General features: G+C 37.9%; 1 protein-coding gene across 9 annotated transcripts in view; it reads right to left on the bottom strand.

Annotated features, from left to right (window-relative positions):
* Window positions 1-23,394, bottom strand: part of STXBP5 (syntaxin binding protein 5) — a 223,863-nt gene that overhangs the window by 84,752 nt on the left and 115,717 nt on the right. For all 9 annotated transcript variants that reach the window (XR_011388463.1, XR_011388464.1, XM_008263622.4 and 6 more), the window contains exons 10-11: window positions 9,165-9,319; window positions 1,637-1,709 (exon numbers count right to left, since the gene is read on the bottom strand). Coding sequence is in view for 7 of the 9 variants with exons in the window: in XM_008263622.4 (XP_008261844.1) it covers window positions 1,637-1,709; window positions 9,165-9,319 (228 nt within the window). In the remaining 2 variants the exon portion in view is untranslated. The remainder of the gene's footprint in view (window positions 1-1,636; window positions 1,710-9,164; window positions 9,320-23,394) is intronic.

A 23,394-nucleotide genomic window follows, 5' to 3' on the forward strand; every position in this document is an offset into this window, starting at 1 on the left:
GAAGTTAAACAAAAAATTTTTAAGAAAACCTAGAACATGGAAAATGGCTAAACTGCAAAAACGATTAAAAAACAGAAAATTTCAAATTCTTTATAGATTGCAAAATGAGCCCAAATGTCACCACCCCGTCCCAAACAGAAGACAAAATACAAAGCAAACAAAAATACATGTTAATAAAGGAGCAGGTTATTTCTGCTCCTTATAACATGTATGTAATCAATCATATTTCATTAGCTCAGGGATTCTGCTGTAAGATACATTTAGTGAATGCCTTCACTAAATAAAATGACAGGTTACTTGCATAGCATTTTCTTTGAATTAAATATCTCAGTACAGACCACTTCTGAAAAATCTCCATTACCTGAGGAGGGGGATAAAAGAAAATGATAGAAGAAATTATTCTAGGGGATCATATAGAAATAATATTTTCAAATGGTCTTGCTACTTTAAAAAATAAAAAAATTCAAAATTGATTATTACAAGTGGCAGATACTAAGTTGAAATTAATTTAAGACTGCCTAAAAATCAGGCAAAAAATATTTCTTATATACTATAGGGTTTCCTGATCTCAGTCCTATTCACATCATGGACAAGAGAATTTTTTTACTGTGGAGGACTGTCCTATTAGCTGTGGATGCTTTGCAGAGCCCCTGTTTTTTGACTGCTAGACTAGATGCCAGTAACAACCCTTCTTCCTTAGCGTTTACAGACACTGCCAAATATCCTCTGGGGAACAAAATCACACACAACTGAGAAACACTGAAATACTGAATAGGTAAACTCAAGTGTGCTTAATGACTATTTCTAAGGAGGTACAAATAAATAATGCATTTCTATTTAAAGAATTTACCAATAAAATATCATTATTTATAAAAGATAAAAGCAGAACACAGCAAATACCATAAAAAGCTATCACAAGAATATGACAAATAAGATAAAAAGTGATAATGATCTATTTGGTAGAGAGAAGAGGAAAAGCTTGTAAAAAAGAAAGGCTGACTTTGAAAGGTGTGTGGATATTTGATGGAAAGAAGTAGAGTGTTTCAGCTACTAGGAGTTACATTAGACAAGACATAAAATATGATGTCTGCTTAATAAACCATACAGTTTTCTCAGGGAAAATGCTATCTGTATAAGACAATAAGAGACCCAGGCTGGAATTTCTACTGAATACCTACTGTTTAAAGCAGTAGGCTGAGAAGGTGTTTTTAAATGAAAAACAATGATGAACCACGAAAAAGTAACAAGATCAGCACTACACATAAAATAAATCTGATGATGGTTTGTATAACACATTGCAACAGACAGTGAATACAGACAAAAAGAACATAGAGGTGAATCATGGTGGGATCAATTTTGAGTTGGCCAATTTTGTATGGTTCCAAAGTATCCAAGTATCAGGTTAAATCCTATTAAATTTCAGAAATTCAACAAATTTTGATTAAAATGGAAATTCTATGGGGATTCAACATAATAGAGAAATTTGGCAGCTATTTAAAAATATGGTTCTGGAGCTCTAAGAAGGCTAAGGAGATACATAATGTTTACAAGGTTTTCAAAGAAACAGCAAATTCTATCTAAAAGAGAAATTTTTACAACACACTGACAGAATAACTTACCAAATTTTATTTCTTACCCATTTTGTGCAAGGTCTATAAGTACTAAATCCTTTTCTAGAAGAACCACCACAGCATACGGTTCCTGAAAATCTGGAATAGGAGAACAATGCATGAACAATCAGTTTTCAATATGCAAGAAGATAGCAAAAGAAATAAGGATAGTATGTTTCATATTAGATAAATCTATTTCATAACCCATCATTTTTATAAAGATGAGTAAGACAAGAAGCTCACATTAACTTGTACGGCACTGCAAATTCCAATGCTGGAGCAGCACTGTGACACAGCAGTGCGTTAAGTTACCACCTGAGATGCTAGCATCCCATTATCAGAGAACTAGTTCTAATTCTGGCTGTTGCATTTCTGATCCAGCTTACCAAGTACTTAGGTCAATGTCTCTTATTTGTGAGATCAGACTGGCATTCTTGGCTCCTGTCTTTAGCGTGGCAATGAACCTGGCTGTTTTGGCCATTGGGAAGTGACCAGAGGATAAAAGATCTCACCCTCTCTATCACTTTACCTTTCCAATAAATAAAAAATCTTTTTTAAAAAAATCCAAAATTCTGGCCGGCGCCGCAGCTCACTAGACTAATCCTCCACCTTGCAGCACCGGCACACCAGGTTCTAGTCCCGGTCGGGGCACCAGATTCTGTCCCGGTTGCCCCTCTTCCAGGCCAGCTCTCTGCTGTTGCCCGGAAGTGCAGTGGAGGATGGCCCAAGTGCTTGGGCCCTGCACCCCATGGGAGACCAGGAGAAGCACCTGGCTCCTGCCATCGGATCAGCGCGGTGCGCTGGCAGCAGCACGCCGGCCGCGGCGGCCATTGGAGGGTGAACCAACGGCAAAGGAAGACCTTTCTCTCTGTCTGTCTCTCTCTCACTGTCCACTCTGCCTGTCAAAAAATAAAAATAAAAAAAAATCCAAAATTCCGTAACAGTAATCATTTTGTATGTCATAGAAACAGAACAGAGCTCTATAATAATATTGACTTTTCTGGGATGTTTTAGACATGCCTGGTAACAACAGAAAAAAGTGCATATTTTTATATTTCAATGAGATAGAAATGAAGTTAAGAAGATGTAGATTTAAATTCTTCTTCTTCACAATAGCTAAAAAAACTCAATACCTTGGAAAAATTTAACCAAGGATGTCAAAGATCTCTAAGATGAGAATTGAAAACATTAAAGAAAGAAATAAAAGATACAAAAAAAAAAAAAAAAGGAAAAATCTGCGATGTTCATGGATTGGAAGAATCAGTATCATGAAAATGTCTATTCTTCCAAAACCAATTTACAAATTCAATGATATACCAATCAAAATACCGAAGACATTCTTCTCAGACATGGAAAAAATGATGCTGAAATTCATATGGAGACACAGGAGACCTCGAATAGCTAAAGCAATCTTGTACAACAAAAACAAAGCCGGAGGCATCACAATACCAGATTTCAAGGCATACTACAGGGCAGTTATAATCAAAACAGTATGGTACTGGTACAAAAATAGATAGACCAACGGAACAGAATAGAAACACCAGAAATCAATCCAAACATCTACAGCCAACTCATATTTGATCAAGGATCCAAAACCAATTCCTGGAGCAAGGACAGTCTATTCAACAAATGGTGCTGGGAAAATTGGATTTCCACGTGCAGAACCATGAAGCAAGACCCCTACCTTACACCTTACACAAAAATCCACTCAACATGGATTAAAGATCTAAATCTACGACCTGACACCATCAAATTATTAGAGAACATTGGAGAAACCCTGTAAGACACTGTCACAAAGACTTTTTGGAAAAGACCCCAGAGGCATAGGCAGTCAAAGCCAAAATTAACAACTGGGATTACATCAACTTGAGAAGTTTCTGTACTGCAAAACAAAGTCAGGAAATTGAAGAGGCAACCTACAGAATGGGAGAAATTATTCGCAAACTATACAGCTGATAAAGGATTAATAACCAGAATCTACAAAGAGATCAAGAAACTCCACAACAATAAAACAAACAACTCAGTTAAGAGATAGGCCAAGGACTTAAACAGACATTTTTTGGGGCTGGCGTCGTGGTGTACTAGGTTAATCCTCCGCCTATGGCACTGGCGTCCCATATGGGTGTCAGCTTCTAGTCCCAGCTGCTCCTCTTGCAGTCCAGCTCTCTGCTGTGGCCTGGGACAGCAGTGGAGGATGGCCCAAGAGCTTGGGCCCCTGTACCCACATGGGAGACCAGGAAGAAATTCCTGGTTCCTGGCTTCAGATTGGCGCACCTCTGGCCGTTGCAGCCATTTGGAGAGTGAACCAATGGAAGGAAGACCTTTCTCTCTGTCTCTCCCTCTCACTGTCTGTAAACTCTGTCAAATAAATAAAAAAAAAAATATAGGTAAACAGACATTTTTCAAAAGAGGAAATCCAAATGGCCAACAGACACATGAAAAAATGTTCAGGATCACTAATCATCGATGAAATGCAAATCAAAACCACAATAAGGTTTCACCTCACCCTAGTTAGAATGGCTTTCATACAGAACTCAACAAACAACAAATGCTGGCGAGGATGTGGGAAAAAGGTACCTTACTTAATCTACTGTTGGTGGGAAACGCAAACTGGTAAAGCCGCTATGGAAGATAGTTTGGAGATACCACAGAGATCAGAATGTAGTCCTAACATATGATCCAGCCATCCCACTCCTTGGAATTTACTCAAGGGAAATGAAATCAGCAAATGAAAGAGTTGTCTGTACCTCCATGTTTATTGCAGCTCAATTCACAATAGCTAAGACATGGAATCAACCCAAATGCCTGTCAACAGAACACTGGATAAAGAAATTATGGGATATGTACTCTATGGCATACTACCATAGCAGTAAAAACAAACAAACAAACAATCAAACAAGACAAAAATGAAACCCGGTCATTTGCAACAAAATGGATGAATCTGGAAAACATCATACTTAGTGAAATAAGCCAGTCCCAAAGGGATAAATATGATTTTTTACCCTGATCGGTAAAAACTAACTGAGCACCCAAAAGGAAACCTACAGAAGTGTAGCTGACACTTATGAGAAGCAATGACTTGAACAGCCCTTGTCTTGATTATCGAGGAACAGTTTTATTATTTTATTTTTTTACTATTTTCTTTTTCTACTTAGTATCATTGGTTGAACTCTTAACACAAAAATATGCATCGGTATTTAAACAAAACTGAAAAGAGATCCTAGTAAAAATAAGAGTGGGAATAAGAGAGGGAGGAGATGTACCGTCCAGCACACATTCCCATGGACATACTCCTAAGGGTAAAGCTAAAACTTTGCCATGGGACTCCAAATCCCATTAAGCTGGGTAGTACTAATGCCATCTTACATGGTGAAGTGGTCATATTGAGTTTGTAACTGATAATATAGATAGGAATAAGTATAAAAGGGATCACATAAATAAAACCAAGTATATGGTAATAATAATAGGATTAAAAAGGAGAGAATGATCCAACATGGGAAGCAGGCCACACAGCAGACTCATCGAAAGACAAATGCCCTAAACAGCACTCTGACCTCAGAATCATCCCTTAAGGCATTATAATCTGGGTAAAAAACCCAAGAGAGCTTTTCAGGCATGAAAAACCAAGATACTGTGGCAAAAAATGATCTACATGAAGGATCTCCGAGTGACATCCCTGTGGAAAGAAGGAGCCATCAAAGAAGGATGTACTTTTCTCTGAAGGGAGGAGAGAGCTTCCACTTTGCTTATGGCCCTGTCTAAATACTGATGGAGTTTATGGACTCAAAAGGCTTCCATAGCCTTGGCAGCTCATGCCAAGAGCCTCAGGTGATCACTGATGTCATACATAAGAGTGTTAATTGCTAAATTAACAATAGGAGTCACTGTGCACTTACTTCCCATGCAGGACCTCTGTCCTCAATGAATTATATTATGAGAATTAACTGTAAGACTTTTCAGTTTTGTGTGGGGGGGTGTATGTGTGCAAACTGTTGAAATCTTTGCTTAGTATAGATTTCGTCTTCTATATATAAAGATAATTAAAAATGAATCTTAATGAAGAATGGGATGGGAGAGGGTGTAGGTGATGGGACAGGAGTTGGAGGGAGGGCGGGTATGGAGGAAAGAACTGCTATATTATTTTTTTTGCTTTACATACATTTTTTATTTATCTCTTAAATAATCCAATCAAACTGGTATTATTACAGAAGAAGAAACAATATTTTATTTATCTTCTTAGAATAATACTAGTCATTTATTGATTATCTAATATATAGGGGTGAGCATTATACTAGCAGCATTATTTATTCAGATGTGATTACTGACTTGCTCAAATCTGGATTTAAGGTGGCTTAATTTAACTACTCTCTAATTTTTTTTTAAATTTTTATTTAGTAAATATAAATTTTCAAAGTATAGTTAATGGATTGCAATGGCTTCCCCCCTCCATAATTTCCCTCCCACTCACACCCCTCCCATCTCCCGCTCCCTCTCCCATTCCATTCACATCAAGATTCATTTTCAATTTTCCTTATATACAGAAGATCAATTCAGTATATATTAAGGAAAGATTTCATCAGTTCGCACCCACACAGAAACACAAAGTGTAAAATACTGTTTCAGTATTAGTTATAGCATTAATTCACATTGGACAACACACTAAGGACAGATCCCACATGAGAAGTAAGTACACAGTGACTCCTGTTGTTGACTTAACAATTTGACACTCTTGTTTATGGTGTCAGTAATCTCCCTAGGCTCTATTCATGAGTTGCCAAGGCTATGGAAGCCTTTTGAGTTCGCCAACTTCGATCTTATTCCGACAGGGTCACAGTCAAAGTGGAAGTTCTCTCCTCCCTTCAGAGAAAGGTACCTCCTTCTTTGATGGCCCCATTCTTTCCTCTGGGATCTCACTTGCAGAGATCTTCCATTTAGGTCTTCCTTTTTTTTTTTTTTTTTTTTCCCCAGGGTATCTTGGCTTTCCATGCCTAAAATACTCTCATGGGCTCTTCAGCCATATCTGAATGCCTTAAGGGCTGATTCTGAGTTCAGAGTGCTATTTAGGACATCTGCCATTCTATGAGTCTGCTGTGTATCTCGCTTCCCATGATGGATTGTTCTCTCCTTTTTTGATTCTATCACCTAGTGTTAGCAGACACTAGACTTGTTTGTGTGACCCTTTGACTCTTAGACCTATCATTGTGATCAGTTGTGAACTGAAATAGATCACTGGGACTAGTGAGATGGCATTGGTACATGCCACCTTGATGGGACTGTATTGGGATCCCCTGGCATGATTCTAACTCCACCATTTGGGGCAAGTCCGATTGAGCATGTCCCAAATTGTACATCTCCTCCCTCTCCTATTCCCACTCTTATATTTAAGAGGGATCACTTTTCAGTTAAAATTTAAACACCTAAGAATAATTGTGTGTTAATCATAGAGTTCAACCAATAGTACTAGAACAAAACAAAGAGAAAATACTAAAATGGATAAAGTATTACATTGTACATCAACAGTCAGGACAAGAGCTGATCAAGTCACTGTTTCTCATAGTGTCCATTCCACTTCAACAGGTTTCCCCTTTGCTGCTCAGTTAGTTGTCGCCAATCAGAGAGAACATATGATATTTGTCCCTTTGGGACTGGATTAATTCACTCAGCATAATGTTTTCCAGATCCTCCATCTTGTTGCAAATGACAGGATTTCATTGTTTTTGACTGCTGTATAGTATTCTATAGAGTACATGTCCTATAATTTCTTTATCCAGTCTACTGTTGATGGGCATTTGGGTTGGTTCCAGGTCTTAGCTATTGTGTGATTCTTTATTTAGGGGATCCAAAGAACTCTACTAAGAGACTATTGGAACTCATAGAAGAGTTTGGTAAAGTAGCAGGATATAAAATCAAAACACAAAAATCAACAGCCTTTGTACACACAAGCAATGCCATGGCTGAGGAAGAACTTCTAAGATCAATCCCATTCACAATAGCTAGAAAAACAGTCAAATACCTTGGAATCAACTGAACCAAGGACGTTAAAGATCTCTACGATGAAAATTACAAAACCTTAAAGAAAGAAATAGAAGAGAATACCAAAAAATGGAAAAATCTTCCATGCTCATGGATTGGAAGAATCAATATCATCAAAATGTCCATTCTCCCAAAAGCAATTTACAGATTCAATGCAATACCAATCAAAATACCAAAGACATTCTTCTCAGACATGGAAAAAATGATGCTGAAATTCATATGGAGACACAGGAGACCTCGAATAGCTAAAGCAATCTTGTACAACAAAAACAAAGCTGGAGGCATCACAATACCAGATTTCAGGACATACTACAGGGCAGTTGTTATCAAAACAGCATGGTACTGGTAGAGAAACAGATGGATGGATCAATGGAACAGAATAGAAACACCAGAAATCAATCCAAACATCTACAGCCAAGGACCTCAATAGACATTTTTCAAAAGAGGAAATCCAAATGGCCAACAGACACATGAAAAAATGTTCAAGATCACTAGCAATCAGGGAAATGCAAATCAAAACCACAATGAGGGTTCACCTCACCCCGGTGAGATTGGCTCCCATTCAGAAATCTACCAACAACAGATGCTGGAGAGGATGTGGGGAACAAGGGACACTAACCCACTGTTGATGGGAATGCAAACTGGTTAAGCCACTATGGAAGTCAGCCTGGAGATTGCTCAGAAACCTGAATATAACCCTACCATTCAACCCAGCCATCCCACTCCTTGGAATTTACCCAAAGGAAATGAAATTGGCAAACAAAAAAGCTGTCTGCACATTAATGTTTATTGCAGCTCAATTTACAATAGAACTACTATATTTCTAAAGGCGTACCTATGAAATTTGTATTCATTAAATAAAAGCTTTCTAAAAAAAGTAAATTGCTCTGTAATTTTTCGTATGGTTGTGATGATTAATCCTTTCTGTCAGCTTGTCTATGCAATGGTAATTCTAGACACTTAGTCAAACACCAGCCTAGATTTTGCTATGAGGGTATTTTATACATGATTAACATTTAAATCAGTAGATTTCTGAGTAGATTACTACCTGAATGGGTGAGGCTCTTCTTATCAGATCAAAGTCATAAAGATACAAACTGAGCTTTTCTGAAAAAGTAGCAATTACACTTCAAAATTCTAATATAGAAACCATGCCTAAGAGTCCAATCTCATTTGGGATTCAAGATGGTAACATCTACTGTTTCTTGAATTTCTAGTATGCTGGCCTGGTTTTCTCCACAAATTTCAGCACCCACAACTGCCAATTCCTTAAAATCAATCAATCAATCATTCTCTCTCCATATGTGTGTGTGTGTGTGTGTGTGTGTGTGTGTGTGTATTCCTCTCCTATTGGTTCTACTTCTCTGGAGAATAGGTATTGTTTATTATTCAAATAAGACCTCAAAGGCAGTATCTCTTCTCCAGAAAAATTAGCAAAACCAGATAAGGAAAATACAAATAGGTCTTTGTTTTGAATATTACGTATCTATAGAAAATGAGCTTTAAAGATGCAAAGCTTACCATTTGGGTATGGTGTTTCACACAGTGTTAGAAAATCAACAATTGAATAGTCCATTTCTAGCACAGCAGTACTTTTCCCATGCATCACTGTTAAGCAAGGTCTTCTTCCTACAGTATCATATGACAAACCTCCTGATAAAATAATAAAAGGTTCCCTGAAAACAAAATACATAATTAGGATTACAATTAGCATAGTAATGACTATTTTGCTGTGTATTATAATATTTTAATTAATGAAACAACAGAATCTTAAATTCTAATATTCTTATAAGTCATTTAATTGAATAGTCACTTGTGGAATTTTTAATTGGATTAGGTAAGGCCCAGGTGAATTCCTGACAATTAACCTACAACAAAAATGAACTGCAATCACATTTCACTCTTATTCTCTAAAAGGTTTTCTTTGATACATAATATAAAATTGTCATAAAATTTTCTTTGGGTTTCTGCTGAAAGGTCTCTTGAATGCTTTGCTTTTACTTCTGGTCTTAACCAGGACTTCCTAATAAAAGTTCCCAAAGGGTATCTTAACACCTTGAGATACCCATTGTATGTAATGAATTAATAACTCAAGGAGGCATCAAGAACTATAGCAGCTACAAATCACCCTTGAGAGAACTGAGAATCTGTAAGCCTGGATTTTCTTCTGGAACCTTTGCAGATATATTCTCAAACGTAACTACCACATACTAACCTACAAGCTACCATCTTGCCATTTCTTGTTAGTCCTACAACTCTGTTAATTTAATTTCTTCCCTTTCTCTCATTATTAAATCAAAATGGTTTATCTAAATCAATTTTTAAATACTGTATTTCAAATATCTTTTCATGGGACCTGGGCTGTGATGGAGTGGGTTCAAGCTTCCACCTTTGATGCTGGCATCCCAGGTACCAGAAGATGTCCCTGGTGTTTGGGCCCCTGGACCCGCATGACAGATCCAGAGGAAGCTCCTGGCTCCTGGCTTTGGTCTGGCCCAGTCCTGGCCATTGTGGCCATCTGGGGAATGAGCCAGCAGAAAGATCATCTCTCTCTGTCTCTCCCTCTCCTTCTGTAACTCACTTTCAAAATAAATAATGGATAAATCTTAAAAAAGTATCTTATCTTTTCATATAGTATGGTCTGAAAGTATTTCTTTGACTTCCTTTCTATTTGATTTCTATTTGATTTAAAGTTTTCTACATCTGATTTCAAGTCTCTTCATTTATGATTACTTAAGTTTTAGTTGCTGTTTAAAGAAAGTCAGATTGCCACATGCAGTGCCTCATTTGTATGTGTCTGGAGTCTTAAGGTACCCTATCCTAACTTGTCCTACAAATGGGCCTTCAGAGATGGGAGTTTCTAGCAGGAGAGCTCATCTACTTGTATACCTCTGAAGAATGACCCTTCTCTACTGCAAAAAGTTTTCTTCAACACAGCACAACACTTCAGGACACACACACACAGAGTAGTGAGGAAAGCAGGGGACAACTGCCTAGCCAGTTAGATCAGTCAAACCAACCAATCCTAGCGATCAGTAGTGTGATAGATGTCACAGCCAGATCACTCTCATATCCATGGAGATTTTAAAGCTTACTACATACCTAAAGCTTACACCATACCTATCCCCCTTCATCACCCACTGTTCATGATGGTACTCCTTTCATTTCCTTTTATCAAAACTTTTTAAGTCTTCCCATCTCCAACAAGAAGTATGTAGTAATAGCTAATGGTTGAAAGTACTAGTTCTAGAACTAATCCATGTGCATATGAATCTCAGTTCTGCCTTTAGGTTCTGTGGAATCTTGGACAAGTTGTTGTCTCTAGTTTCTACATCTACATCATGGAGATAGAGTGGTAAATCACTAATTTCAAATGATTCTTGAATTGGACAGTGCCTGGTCTATGGTACACCATTAGGAAAAGTTACCTATTAGTATGATCATATCATCATTATCACCCATTGTGACAAATGTCCTTCATTGTGATTGGAAAATAAAACTGAAACAAGAACACACAAACTTCACTAAAATTTAATTAGATAGGTTGGTCATTATCCAGGTATGTAATAATTATGTAGACAATAGTTACATAATTATATTTATGTAAGTATATTACATTATCATATTGTCAGGCAATAACCACTCAATCTATGAACCACTATAGATTACATACATTCATTGCAATGTCACAAAATTTTAATGATAAATGTTAATGAAAAGTAACTTTTACAAGAAAACACCAGTAACAAATACAATGACACTTAAATATTCTCACAGAACTATGAAAGTTCTAAGCTTTTGCTGGCATTTTAGCATTTTATTAATATTCTTACAGAACTATGAAAGTTCTAAGTTTTTGTTGGCATTTTATTAAAAGTCCTAGGGCTCCAGATCATTTTCTAGGTAATATATGAATTATGAGTGGAGATTATTTGATTTCCTTTTCTAACTTAAAAAGTAAGCCTTTTGATATTGTAAGAAAGCCTCCAGGTAAAATGATTTTTATTGCATTAGTTTAGGTAGAATTTTAATGGAGTCCTTTTTGGTTTATTGGGTGTTAAGACTCTCATGTTGGATGGTGTCATCCAGGTTTTGGAGGTTTTATAATGTGACTGGACTTTTAACAGATTAGACACCACATGGGGTAGATATGCTTTCCGCTTCTGAGTAACCTCCCCATGCTGGCCTTGACAACAGGCTTGGCTGAAGCTGGGTTTCCATATAAAGACCCTTTTATTTAAAGGAGCCACCTCTATCTAACAAGCCCTATATGACTAATCTGCTTAACATTCTATGATACTACCTATTCATTCATACAAAGATTTTTTGGAACACCTGAGTTCCTGGGAATAAACCAGCTCCCTCTTGTCTAGTATAGGCAGAGAGTTAACACTCAATAAATACTCTAAGGAAGATAAAACAAAGTGAAGTGATGGACCAATTATAAGAGTAAAGTCACTGAGGTAGAGTCGAGTCACTGATGCCCAGGAATGCTTCCTAGGATGACAAATGAGGTGGGATCAGAATGAAGACACATGGCAATTCACAGAGCTTAAGCCAGGGAGAAGGCATACTCTAGGCAGAAATGAGCCACTGCCATGATCCCAAGTCAGGAATGAACTGGGTATAACTGAGGAACTAAACGGCCAGTGTGGCTGCTGCACAGTTAGTAAAGGTTAAGTGGCAATGGATAATAGGACCACAAGTCTTGTAAACATATCTCAATTACTCCATGCACTGGGATCTCTAGAATTTGTCTCCTCTTTTCCATCTCCATAATAACTCTACTTCTGGCCCTTGTCACTTACAGAATATCACTACAATAGAATCAGCACAGGTTAACTAATTGGGCCATACTTTTCCTTATTCTAGGTTTAGTTAACTCCTGTTCCTCATTTAGAATTCAGCCCGATCTTAACCATGTCAGAAAATGTTTTCAGGATCCATTAACCATGATTTAGTTGGGGCACCATTATGTGTTCCTTAGCACCTTCTGCATAGTTCTACTTTGCCTTCACCCCTGAATTATCATCCCTCATTTGTTGCCTATTACCTTTAAAACCCTAGGGAGGTACCCCAAAAGTGATGGACTAAGACACATTTAAAAAATCACTAAATGCAAAGCTGAGCTCACCAATGCCCACTAGACTTCAAACTGGAAATGCTGAAGCAACAAACCTAGAAATCTGAGTAATTACAATACATGGCCAGATTTTGAAAAACACTGCTGAAGTACTCTAAGTTTAACTGTGTGCTAATCTGATACTTTTTCTGCATAATTAGTTCTAACCACTTTTATTATTCACTATCTCTACATATTAAGGTTTAGGCTTTAAATAGGTAATCTCATATACTATTACCTATATTTCTTTTTTTTTAACTTTTATTTAATGAATATAAATTTCCAAAGTACGATTTATGGATTACAATGGCTTCCCCCCCATACCGTCCCTCCCACCCACAACCCTCCCCTTTCCCACTCCCTCTCCCCTTCCATTCACATCAAGATTCATTTTCGATTATCTTAATATACAGAAGTATATTTCTAATTGTTTACATTTCTGGTCTTACCATAATCTTCCATTTTTTTTTTTCAAATGGAAATATCAAATTCTTTTTCCTTTTTTTAAAGATTTATTTATTTATTTGAAAGTCACAGTTCTGGAGACAGAAAGAGACAAAGAGAGATCTTCCATCTACTGGTTCACTCCAAGATGGCTGTAATGGCTGGGGCTGGGCCAGGTCAAAGCTATGAGCAAGGAGCTTCGTCCAGGTCTCCCATGTGGGTGGCAGGGGCCCAAGTACTTGGACCATCTTCTACTGCTTTTCCCAGGCAATCAGGAAGGAGCTGGATCAAAACTTTATGACATGAACTGGCGCCCATACCATCATTGCAGGTGGTGGCTTTCCCCATATGGTATAACACCAGCTCCTCAAATTCAATTTCTATTTCAGAAGGAATACTCAGTACTTAAATATTTGACAAGTAAAATTAAATAACTTAGCTCCTGAAAGTTACCTGGTAACTAATATCCAAGCTTTACCATCCCAGAACTTAGCACAAAGTCCCAAGATTACTTATTTACTGAATGAATGAATAATAATTGATTTTTGTGAGATTCCATATCCAATTTCAAATATACATATTTATGTATAATTTGAAAAGTCTAACAGAAATTTATGCTGTCATATTTGGTATCAAGTTGTCTATTTTTCACCACAAAAAACGTTAAGTGCAAAGTTTAAATTCATTTTGTTGACTATAAGTCAGTGGTAATGGGTTCATGTACATACATGTTTAGAATGAAAGACATACACACTACAAATATCAATGAATGCTTTCTACTAGGTGTTTTCAGCTTTCAAAAGAATGGATAATAAACAATGATTTTTAATAATCTGATTCCTTAATGTAAAGGTCAAGAAAAAAATAAAATGAAATTTAAAATATGATATGAATTAAAAGCACTCTTCTAATTACAGAATCTTACAGTCCTTTTTTTTTTTTTTTAGAATATTTCTTTATTTGAAAGGCAGAGTTACAAAGAAAGAGGGAGAAACAGAGAGAGATCTTCCATTTGCTGGTTTACTCCCCAAAATGGCAACAACAGACAAGCTGGGAAGGCTGAAGCAGGAGCCTGGAACTCTGGGTTTCCCACATGGGTGGCATGGGCCCATTAACTTAGGCCATCTGCTGCTGCTGCTTTCTCAAGTGCATTAGCAAGGAGCTGGAATGTGGGACAGCTGGAACTCAAACTGGCACTAAAAATATGAGATGCTGGTGCCCACTGTGCCACAATGCCAGCCCTGATCTTACAGTCTTGTACAGTGCTCTCTAAGTTGTGTGATCAAGAACTATCTAAAAAAATTTTTTTAACTTATTGCAAATCAGTGCTTCTGTAAAATAAACACCCGAAAAAAAAACTAAAACCATGTATGTAAATGTAGAAATGCCAAATTTTTAAAGATTTATTTATTTATTTGAAAGTCAGAATTAGAGAGAGAGTGAGAGACAGAAAGAGTGAGAGGTCTTCTATCTGCTGCTTCACTCCACAACTGGCCACAACAGCCAGAGCTGAGCTGATCCGAAGCCAGGAGCCAGGAGCCAGGAGCCAGGAGCCAGGAGCCAGGAACCAGGAGCCAGGAGCCAGGAGCTTCTTCCGGTTCTCCCAAGGACTTGGGCCTTCCTCCATTGCTTTCCCAGGCCATAGCGGAGAGCTGGACCGGAAGTGGAGCAGCTGGGACACAAATTGGTGCCCATAGGGTACAGGCAGTGGCTTTACCCGCTATACCACAGCACCAGCCCTAAAGTTTCTATACTCTGACTCCTGATTTCTGTACTGATCTTGTCTCAGACCAGCAAACAATTAGGAACTATTAACAGTCCATAGTAGCATAATATAGTATACAAGAAGTAGAGCCATCTAATAACATTATTTGACTTATCCTATTGCTATGGGGTATGGGGACAATGTGAGGACGTCACCTTAATCTGCAACCACATTACTCTTTCACAGGGTGCATCTGGGTAGGGAAATAGACCCCAAGAGGTACTCTTTGACAAAGAGAACTATTGACTTGTGACAAGTTTCTTCCAACATTCTTTTTGAGTGAAAAGGGGAATAATAAGCAACATAAGAATACATATTATTATGAGGCCAGGGCTGAGGCATAGCGGGTAAAGCAGCCATCTACAGTGCCGGCATCCCATATGGGCATCCCAGCTGCTCCACTTCCAATCAAGCTCTCTGCTCTGACTTGAGAAAGCAGAAGATGGTCCAAGTCCTTGGGCCCCTGCACCAGCATGGCAGACCTGGAAGAAGCTCCTAGCTCCTGGTTTCAGATTGGCTCAGCTCTAGCTGTTGCCGCCATCTAGGCAGTGAACCAGCAGATGGAAGACCTCTCTCTCTTTCTCTGCCTTTCTGTATCTCTGCCTTTCAAATAAATAAATAAATCTTCTTTAAAAAAGAAAAGAATACCTCATTATGACAATGAAGTATGGTGAATAGAAAGAGCATAGCAGGTAAGAGAGCAGGCTTAGGAATAAGGCACTTGTGTTTAAGTCTCAGCTCAGTTACACTGTATTTATGAAGAATGAACAATTCAACTCTCTGAGCCTGGGTTTTCTCTTCAGTAATGCCCGGCTCATAAGACTGCTCTGAGAATTCAATATGCAAATTCTTTATTACATGGCTCAGTACAAAAGACATTCTCAGAAAGTACTGGTTATTTTACAGGTTTGATCATCAGGATATCCCAGTATCTTGTTTGTTCAAACCTGTACCTTTGCCAACTGTAAAAGCACCTTCTAGAACTAGGGTAAAAATCTTCAAAACCAGTTTTCTGCGGCCAGCAGTGTGTTGTAGTGGGTAAAGCTGCCACCTGGAATGCCAACATCCCATGTGGGTGCCGGTTCAGGTCCTGGATGCTCTACTTTCTTTCCAGTTCTCTGCTAATGTGCCTGGGAAAGCAGCAGAAGACGGCCCAAGTGCTTGAGCTCTTGCACTTTGTGGGAGACCTGGAAGAAACTCCTGGCTTCGGGCTTTAGCCTGGCTCAGCTCTGGTCATTGTAGACATTTGGGGAGTGAACAAGCAGATGGAAGAGCTCGCTCTCTCTGCCTCTGTGTGAATCTCCTTTCAAAGAAATAAATAAATATTTAAAAAGAAAAAAAATGAAAATATGCAATACTAACAACTTCTAATTTTTATTTTTATAAAGGGTGTAATAATCAACTAGTTATTATAATCAGACATTATATAAATGGCATTATAACTAATAAAGAAAATAATTGTGTCCTTAGTTTATTGAAAAGGATTGTTAGTGTCATACAATGAAATAAAATGGCACCCTTTCTCTAATAGAAAGCAAAACAAACATTAAGCATCAACAAGATAACTCAACAGATTAAAGAGTTTGATAAACCTGTCTAGACCATACGAAGTCCACAGAAATTATACCTTGAATCTCTATTACAGTAGTTTTAATATGAAGATTGGTTATTATGGGCTTAACATATAGGTTGGCAAGAGATCTGTAAGAATACAACAGCAATTCATATTAGTTTTTCCCTTTGGATCTTTTTAGTATCAATACAAATGAAGAGAATTTAATAGTGTAACAAACAGGCACTATTTAAAAATGAAATCTAAAATCTTTAATATAATATTTGCCATTTGGAATTCATTTGTGATTAAATGGGCCATATTTGAGGCTCAAAGTGTTGCAAGCATGACTCAAAGTTCACCTATGAGAGAAACTTTAATAGTTTTCAACATTAGTTATGATGAACAAAGGTCTTAGATGGATTTGTTCCTGCTTTCTAGGTAGACACAATTTAAATAATATAAATTGATATCAACATATACTATAAATAGCCAAGTAATAGAATAATAATCAAATCATCACTAAGATATTCAGTATACATAGAGATCAACAGTGAAAGCATTTCAGAAATGGAGAAAAATGTAAATTGGAATAAATAATGATTGGAAATTCTTTAATCAGCCTCAACAATCCATAAAATTATAATAATATGCCAAGGAACCCAGCTGTTGCGGCCATCTGGGGAGTGAACCAGTGGATGGACGATCCCTCTCTCTGTCTCTTTCTCTCTCTGTAACTCTTTCAAATAAATAAAACAAATCTTTAAAAAACAAAAAAAAAACTATATTAATCATCTTTCTCCAAAAAAGAAAAGTGATTAAACAAAAGCAGATAGGAAGTCATACTAGTAATATCACTATATGAGCTGACTTAACTGTTTCCTGCATTTGAACACATGCTGCATGGAGGGTTATTTTCTATTTTATTGTAGTACAGAGAGGACATAACAACTGTGTTAAGAAATGCAAATCACTGCAGTGCACTGGCCGTGGCGGCCATTGGAGGGTGAACCAATGGCAAAAGGAAGACCTTTCTCTCTGTCTCTCTCTCACTGTCCACTCTGCCTGTCAGAAAAAAAAAAAAAAAAAAGAAAGAAAGAAAGAAATGCAAATCAAATGTTTTCTTTCTAAAAAAACATTACTTATTTGCTATTTTCATCTACTTGAAAGGCAGAGTGGGAGAGTGACAGACACAGAGATGCTGATCTTTCATTTGCTGATTCCCTGTCAAATGCCTACAAATAGCCAGGGCTGGGTCAGGCTGAAACAAGGAGCTCAGAAATCAATTCAGGTCTCCTACATGAATGGCAGGGGCCCAACCACTTGGGCCACTGTCTGTTGCCTTCCAGGGTATATTGGCAGGAATGCTGAATTGGAAGCAGAGTAACCAGGATTCAAACCAGCACAATCCAGGATGCATGTGTCTAAAGCAGCATCACAACACATACCCCAAATGTATTCTTAAATAAATGAAAGTGAATGGTTACTTATCCTAGTTAGGTAACGAGTGTCACTGGGACAAATATTTCAGTTTTGAGAGAATAAAAACGATGCAGATAAATCTGGAGTGGGTTATTCAATGACTCTATAGAGACAGTGGTAATAATATAACAAAATTAATGTACTTACTATTGAAATACTTTTTTAAAGAATCACTTATTTATTTATTAGAAAGGCGGAGTTACAGAGAGAGAGAGATCTTCCATCCACTGGTTCACTCCCCAAATGGCTGCAATGGCTAGAGCAGGGCCAATATGAAGCCAGGAGCTTCTTCTGTGTCTCCCACATGGGGGCAGGTGACCAAGCACTTGTGTCATCTTCCACTGCTTTCCCAGGCACATTAGCAGGGAACTGGATTGAAGTGGAACAGCCGGGACTTGAATTGGTGCCCACATGGGATGCTGGTGCCACAGGAGGCAGCTTTACCCACTATGCTACAGTGCTGGGCCTGACTGAAATATTTAAAAAAATATTTTTTAAATTTGTTTGAGAGGGAGAAGAGGGAAAGAGGAACAGAGGGGGAGAAGGAGAGGAAAAAAGAGAGAGAGAGAGAGAGAGCGAGCATCTTTTGGATCACTTCCCAATTCCCAACAGCCAAGGCTGTGTCAAGCCAAACCAGGAGCTGGGAACTCAATCTGGGTCTCCTACATGGGTAGCAGGACCCCAAGAACTTGAGCCATCATCTTCTGCCTCCTACAGTGCACATTAGCAGGAGGCTGGAACCAGAGCAGAGCTGGGACTCAAACTCAAGCATTCATGAGGTGCATGTGGGCATCCCATAACTTGTCTTAACTGCTGTGCCAAATGTGCATTCTAGATTGAAATCTTTGACTGACATGTTAAAAGCAGTATGCAAAGAGAGGGGAGGTTAACTGATGAGGCATTCAAAATTTTAAGTCCATAAACTCAACAAGAACTTTTCTCACTAGGGTCAACATAAATATGACTGTGGATTTTATCTATGACAGGCTTTTTCCCTTGAGTACAAAGGGAAACCATAAAATTGGAACTTAAAACTCATCAAGTAAGAATGAAATCTGTAGCCTAAAAATGCTAAGAAGTTCTCTAGCCCTCTGAGTAACTGAGTTACTTGCATTAGGTTACTTAGTGTAAGAGGCACAGAAAAATCTATCATTGCACTGTGATTAGCTGTGTGGTATGATTTGATGCTTAAAGATTATTTAAAAGATAAGTGTAAAAGAGAATCTAATTCTCTTTGCAAACTAAGTCACTTGTAAATCCTAACTCATGCCACCTGTGAGAATACTCTGGTGCCACCTTGGACTCACACCCTAGCTCTCATTGCTTGGAGGAAATTACTCAACTTTTCTAAGAATCAATATTTGTATACTAACTAGAAATGACAAAATTTAACAGGGCCCCTATAAAAATTATGAAAGATAATACATTCAAATTGCACAATAGATTATCAGGCACATAGTATGCAAGTAACAGTAGTTCATTTTATCTATTTCTTTTTATCTCTGTCTTCGGAGCCAAAACTATTAAAGGAAGGGTCTTGGGTTCCAGATGTAAGATGAGATATCAGTAAGGATGGGAGAACTGTAAAAATCATAAAAGAGAACCACTTTGACCCTGAAAGAGGGCATGGCATCCAACTGAGTTTGTCTTCTTGCTGCTAGGGTTTAGCAAGATTTGGTATGGAGGATGGAAAATGAATATAGAACAATGCTGATACTGATACACTGGTGGCAGTAGAGGAGGTTCTCAGGATAACTAAAGGAACAAACACCAACAGCAGTATTACTATAAAGATTGCTACCAAATCTATATTCCCAGAACATTGTTTTCAGTGGTCACTTTCATAAATGAACAGGTCAGTTTCACCTTCTGCAGTTTTAGCAGATAATTTAGGAGGGATCTGTGTGGGGGAGTATTATCATGCAGACTTGTGTTTAATGTGAACAGAATAGGTTTCAATAAAAAGGACATGTACTGTGTTTAACAGTACAGACTTAAGTAATCTGGATAATCTTAGGCAAATTCAATTTCTCTACTTCAGTTTCCTCATCTGCTAGACATTGATAAAAATTATAACTGCATTTTTGGGTTGTAACTAAGATCACATAAATTTAGCATGCATAAAGCACTTAGGACAGTATGTGGCACATAGGAAGCAAGACTTAAGTGTTGACACAGTTATTAAAGAGCAATCTACTGTTGAAAAGTTCTAGGGCAATCTTTGTGCACAGGGGAGTTTGCTTTTGGGCCTTGGGCAGTTAGGACTGTCTCACTTAAAAAAAGGCCCTGGCAGCAGAGGGATAAACCATGGTAGGAAAGTTGGAGAGTGATACTGATCTTCCAAATGTGACTACACTGTCTTATTTAACTGCAATAATGTTTACTTTTAGGTGCTTTAGAAATTTTCAGAACCAGAAATTCACAAATGTACTCTGGGTTTTTATTATAGCCTGTGTTTTTCCATGTTGTAATATAGGTAATTCATCTACAGTTTTAGTTCCATATATAAAATTAAATGTAAAAGATCACCTTACCTTCTAATTCACTTGAAAACAAATACCAGCACCATAAAGAAAAGAAACACAAACAAAATCCAAAAGCTTTTTCTTAAAGATAAAGATATCATGGGAAGTATAAGAACAAAAGCAAGGAAAAATCCACAAAAGAACAGTGTTTCAAGGCATGAAAATTGTAAGAAATTTAAAGTCCAATAAAATGTTATTAGAACATAGTGATAAGTAGTTGCAACAGAGACTATATAGCTTAAACCCTAAAATATTTACTCGGCAGTTATATACAGAGAAAGATTGTAATAGCTGGTATTTGCCATAGTAAATGTTATGATGAAAGAGAGCAAGTCTCCTAGATGTGATTCTCCGAATGTGACTAGACTGTTGTATTTAACTGTAATAATGTTTGCTTTTAGGTTCCAAAACAAAGAGACACTCTCTCTAAAGGTGGTAATTCTTCAGAGGTCATTTTGAAATCAAGTTCCTACTTCTAATATCTTTGATGTAGATTTTATCATGCCCCAGTTTCCCTTTCTCTGCTTTCAGTTCCTCACTCTTCAGTTTGGTGACTGCAAGTCAACTCTCTGCTACAGATTAACTCACTAAATTATTAAAGAATCGCTCAAGGGTCAGGCCTTCCCACCCTACAAGACCCAAAGTCACAAAGACTCAGAATTTAGTTATCACCTTTGTTGTTACTAATGCTAGACTCTACTCTGAGAGTTTCATAGAACTACAAACCCTGGTCAAAATAATACTGACATATCCACAGGCTCCAGACAGCCTGCTCTGTCATTATAAAAGAAACATACTGATCTCTTATCACTCACCAATCAAAGGAAGGCCACAAGCACTGTGGACCAACCAAGAACTTGCACACAATCAGATCACTCACTGTTCAATCCCCACTTTTTAAGATTCACTATTCTGAGCCAAGATGGCGGAATAGTGAAGGCGCGCACCGATAGTCTGGGAAAAGATAGTTTAATAAAAGTGGAGTTATGGTAGCCTCAGGAAAAGGATCAGGGAAAAACTGCAGAGGAAACTCTTCCGGATCTAGTGGCTGTGACTCGGAGGACCTACAGGGAGAGCAAGGTCGCCCACTGCGTGGAAGCCCAGCCGCTGGAGCCGCCAGAGCTGCAGAGTCTGCGCGCCACCACTGGAAGGGGAGGTGAGACAAAAACCTCTCGGTAACCCAATACATTGGCGGGGAAAGGCAGAAAGAGCCTGCAGAGAACGAGGCCTGAAACCCCAATGGGGAAAGTTCACCAGGCTGGCTGGAGGAGAGAAAAAATCGAATAAATAAGGGGAACCAGCACGGACATTTAACCTCTCTCTCCACTCCCTTACAAAGCTGAGCAAGACAAAGGGCAGGCACCATTTTACATAGGTAAAGCAGTGTGCACTATTTTGCATATGTAAAGCGGGTGCCCCTCGTTAGCCAAGCAGAAAAACCTGACTCTGGTAAGCAAACGAATACCCACAGGGGCCAGATTTCATGCATCAACTACTCTCAATTCCACTCAGCTGTGTGGAATTACTTCCTGAGACAAAAAAAAAAAAAAAAAAAAAAAAAAAAAAAAAAGCAAGAGCAAGAAGCAAGAGAACAATCAGGGTATCAGGGTGAATCACCTTTGGCACATCCTTAACCCTGTAGAACCAAACAGAACTCTCTGGCCACACCCATCACAGCCTCTAAGGATCCATCAAAACCAGACAGTCCACTTAATCTAGAGTCACAGTATAATGAGAAAAAACCAAAGAATATATCCAATATGCCAAACAAACACAAAAGCCGAGGTAAAAAGAACAAGGAAGCCACTATGATGCCCCCAAATGAAAAAGACACCCCAATTCAAAATTATGAAGATGATGAGATAGAAGAAATGCAAGAAGCGGATCTCAAAAAATTGATAAGAACATTAAGAAGTTCTCAAAAACAAATTCTTGAACTACAGAAATCCTTAATGGACAAGATAGAAAATCTCTCTCGTGAAAATGAAACATTAAGGAAGAATCAAAATGAAATGAAACAACTAGTAGAACATGAAACTGTGAAAGTGACGAGAAATCATAATGAAATGAATTCAATAGATCAAATGACAAACACATTAGAGAACCTTAAAAACAGAATGGGTGAAGCAGAAGAGAGAATATCAGATTTAGAAGACAGAGCACGGGAAAATATACAATCAAACCAAAGAGAAGAAGAGGAAATTAGAAATCTAAAAAATATTGTTGGCAATCTTCAGGATACTATTAAAAAACCTAACATTCGGGTTCTAGGAGTTCCTGAAGGCATGGAGAGAGAGAAAGGATTAGAAGGTCTTTTTAGTGAGATATTAGCAGAAAATTTCCCAGGTTTGGAGAAGGACAGAGACATACTAGTAGAGGAAGCTCATAGAACCCCTAAAAAACATGATCAAAAGAGATCCTCACCAAGACACATTGTAATTAAACTCACTGCAGTGAAACATAAAGAAAAGATCCTAAAATGTGCAAGAGAGAAACGTCAGATTACTCTCAGAGGATCTCCAATCAGACTCACAGCTGACTTCTCATCAGAAACCCTACAAGCTAGGAGGGAATGGCGAAATACAGGCCAGGTACTAAGAAAAATTGGCAGCCTAGAATATTATATCCTGCTAAGCTCTCATTTGTGAATGAAGGTGAAATAAAGAGCTTTCACAACAAACAGAAATTGAAAGAATTTGTCACCACTCGTTCAGCCCTGCTTAAAGATGTGTTACACACAAAAACACAGAAACACGGTCATCAATATGAAAGAAGATAAATGAAGGAAAACTCACAGCAAAAGATCACAGGAAGTTCAAAACATATATCAGAAAATATCTTTGGCAAATGGCAGGGCAGAG

Source organism: Oryctolagus cuniculus, chromosome 5 (genome assembly GCF_964237555.1).
Source record: "Oryctolagus cuniculus chromosome 5, mOryCun1.1, whole genome shotgun sequence".
NCBI classification, from domain to species: Eukaryota; Metazoa; Chordata; class Mammalia; order Lagomorpha; family Leporidae; genus Oryctolagus; species Oryctolagus cuniculus.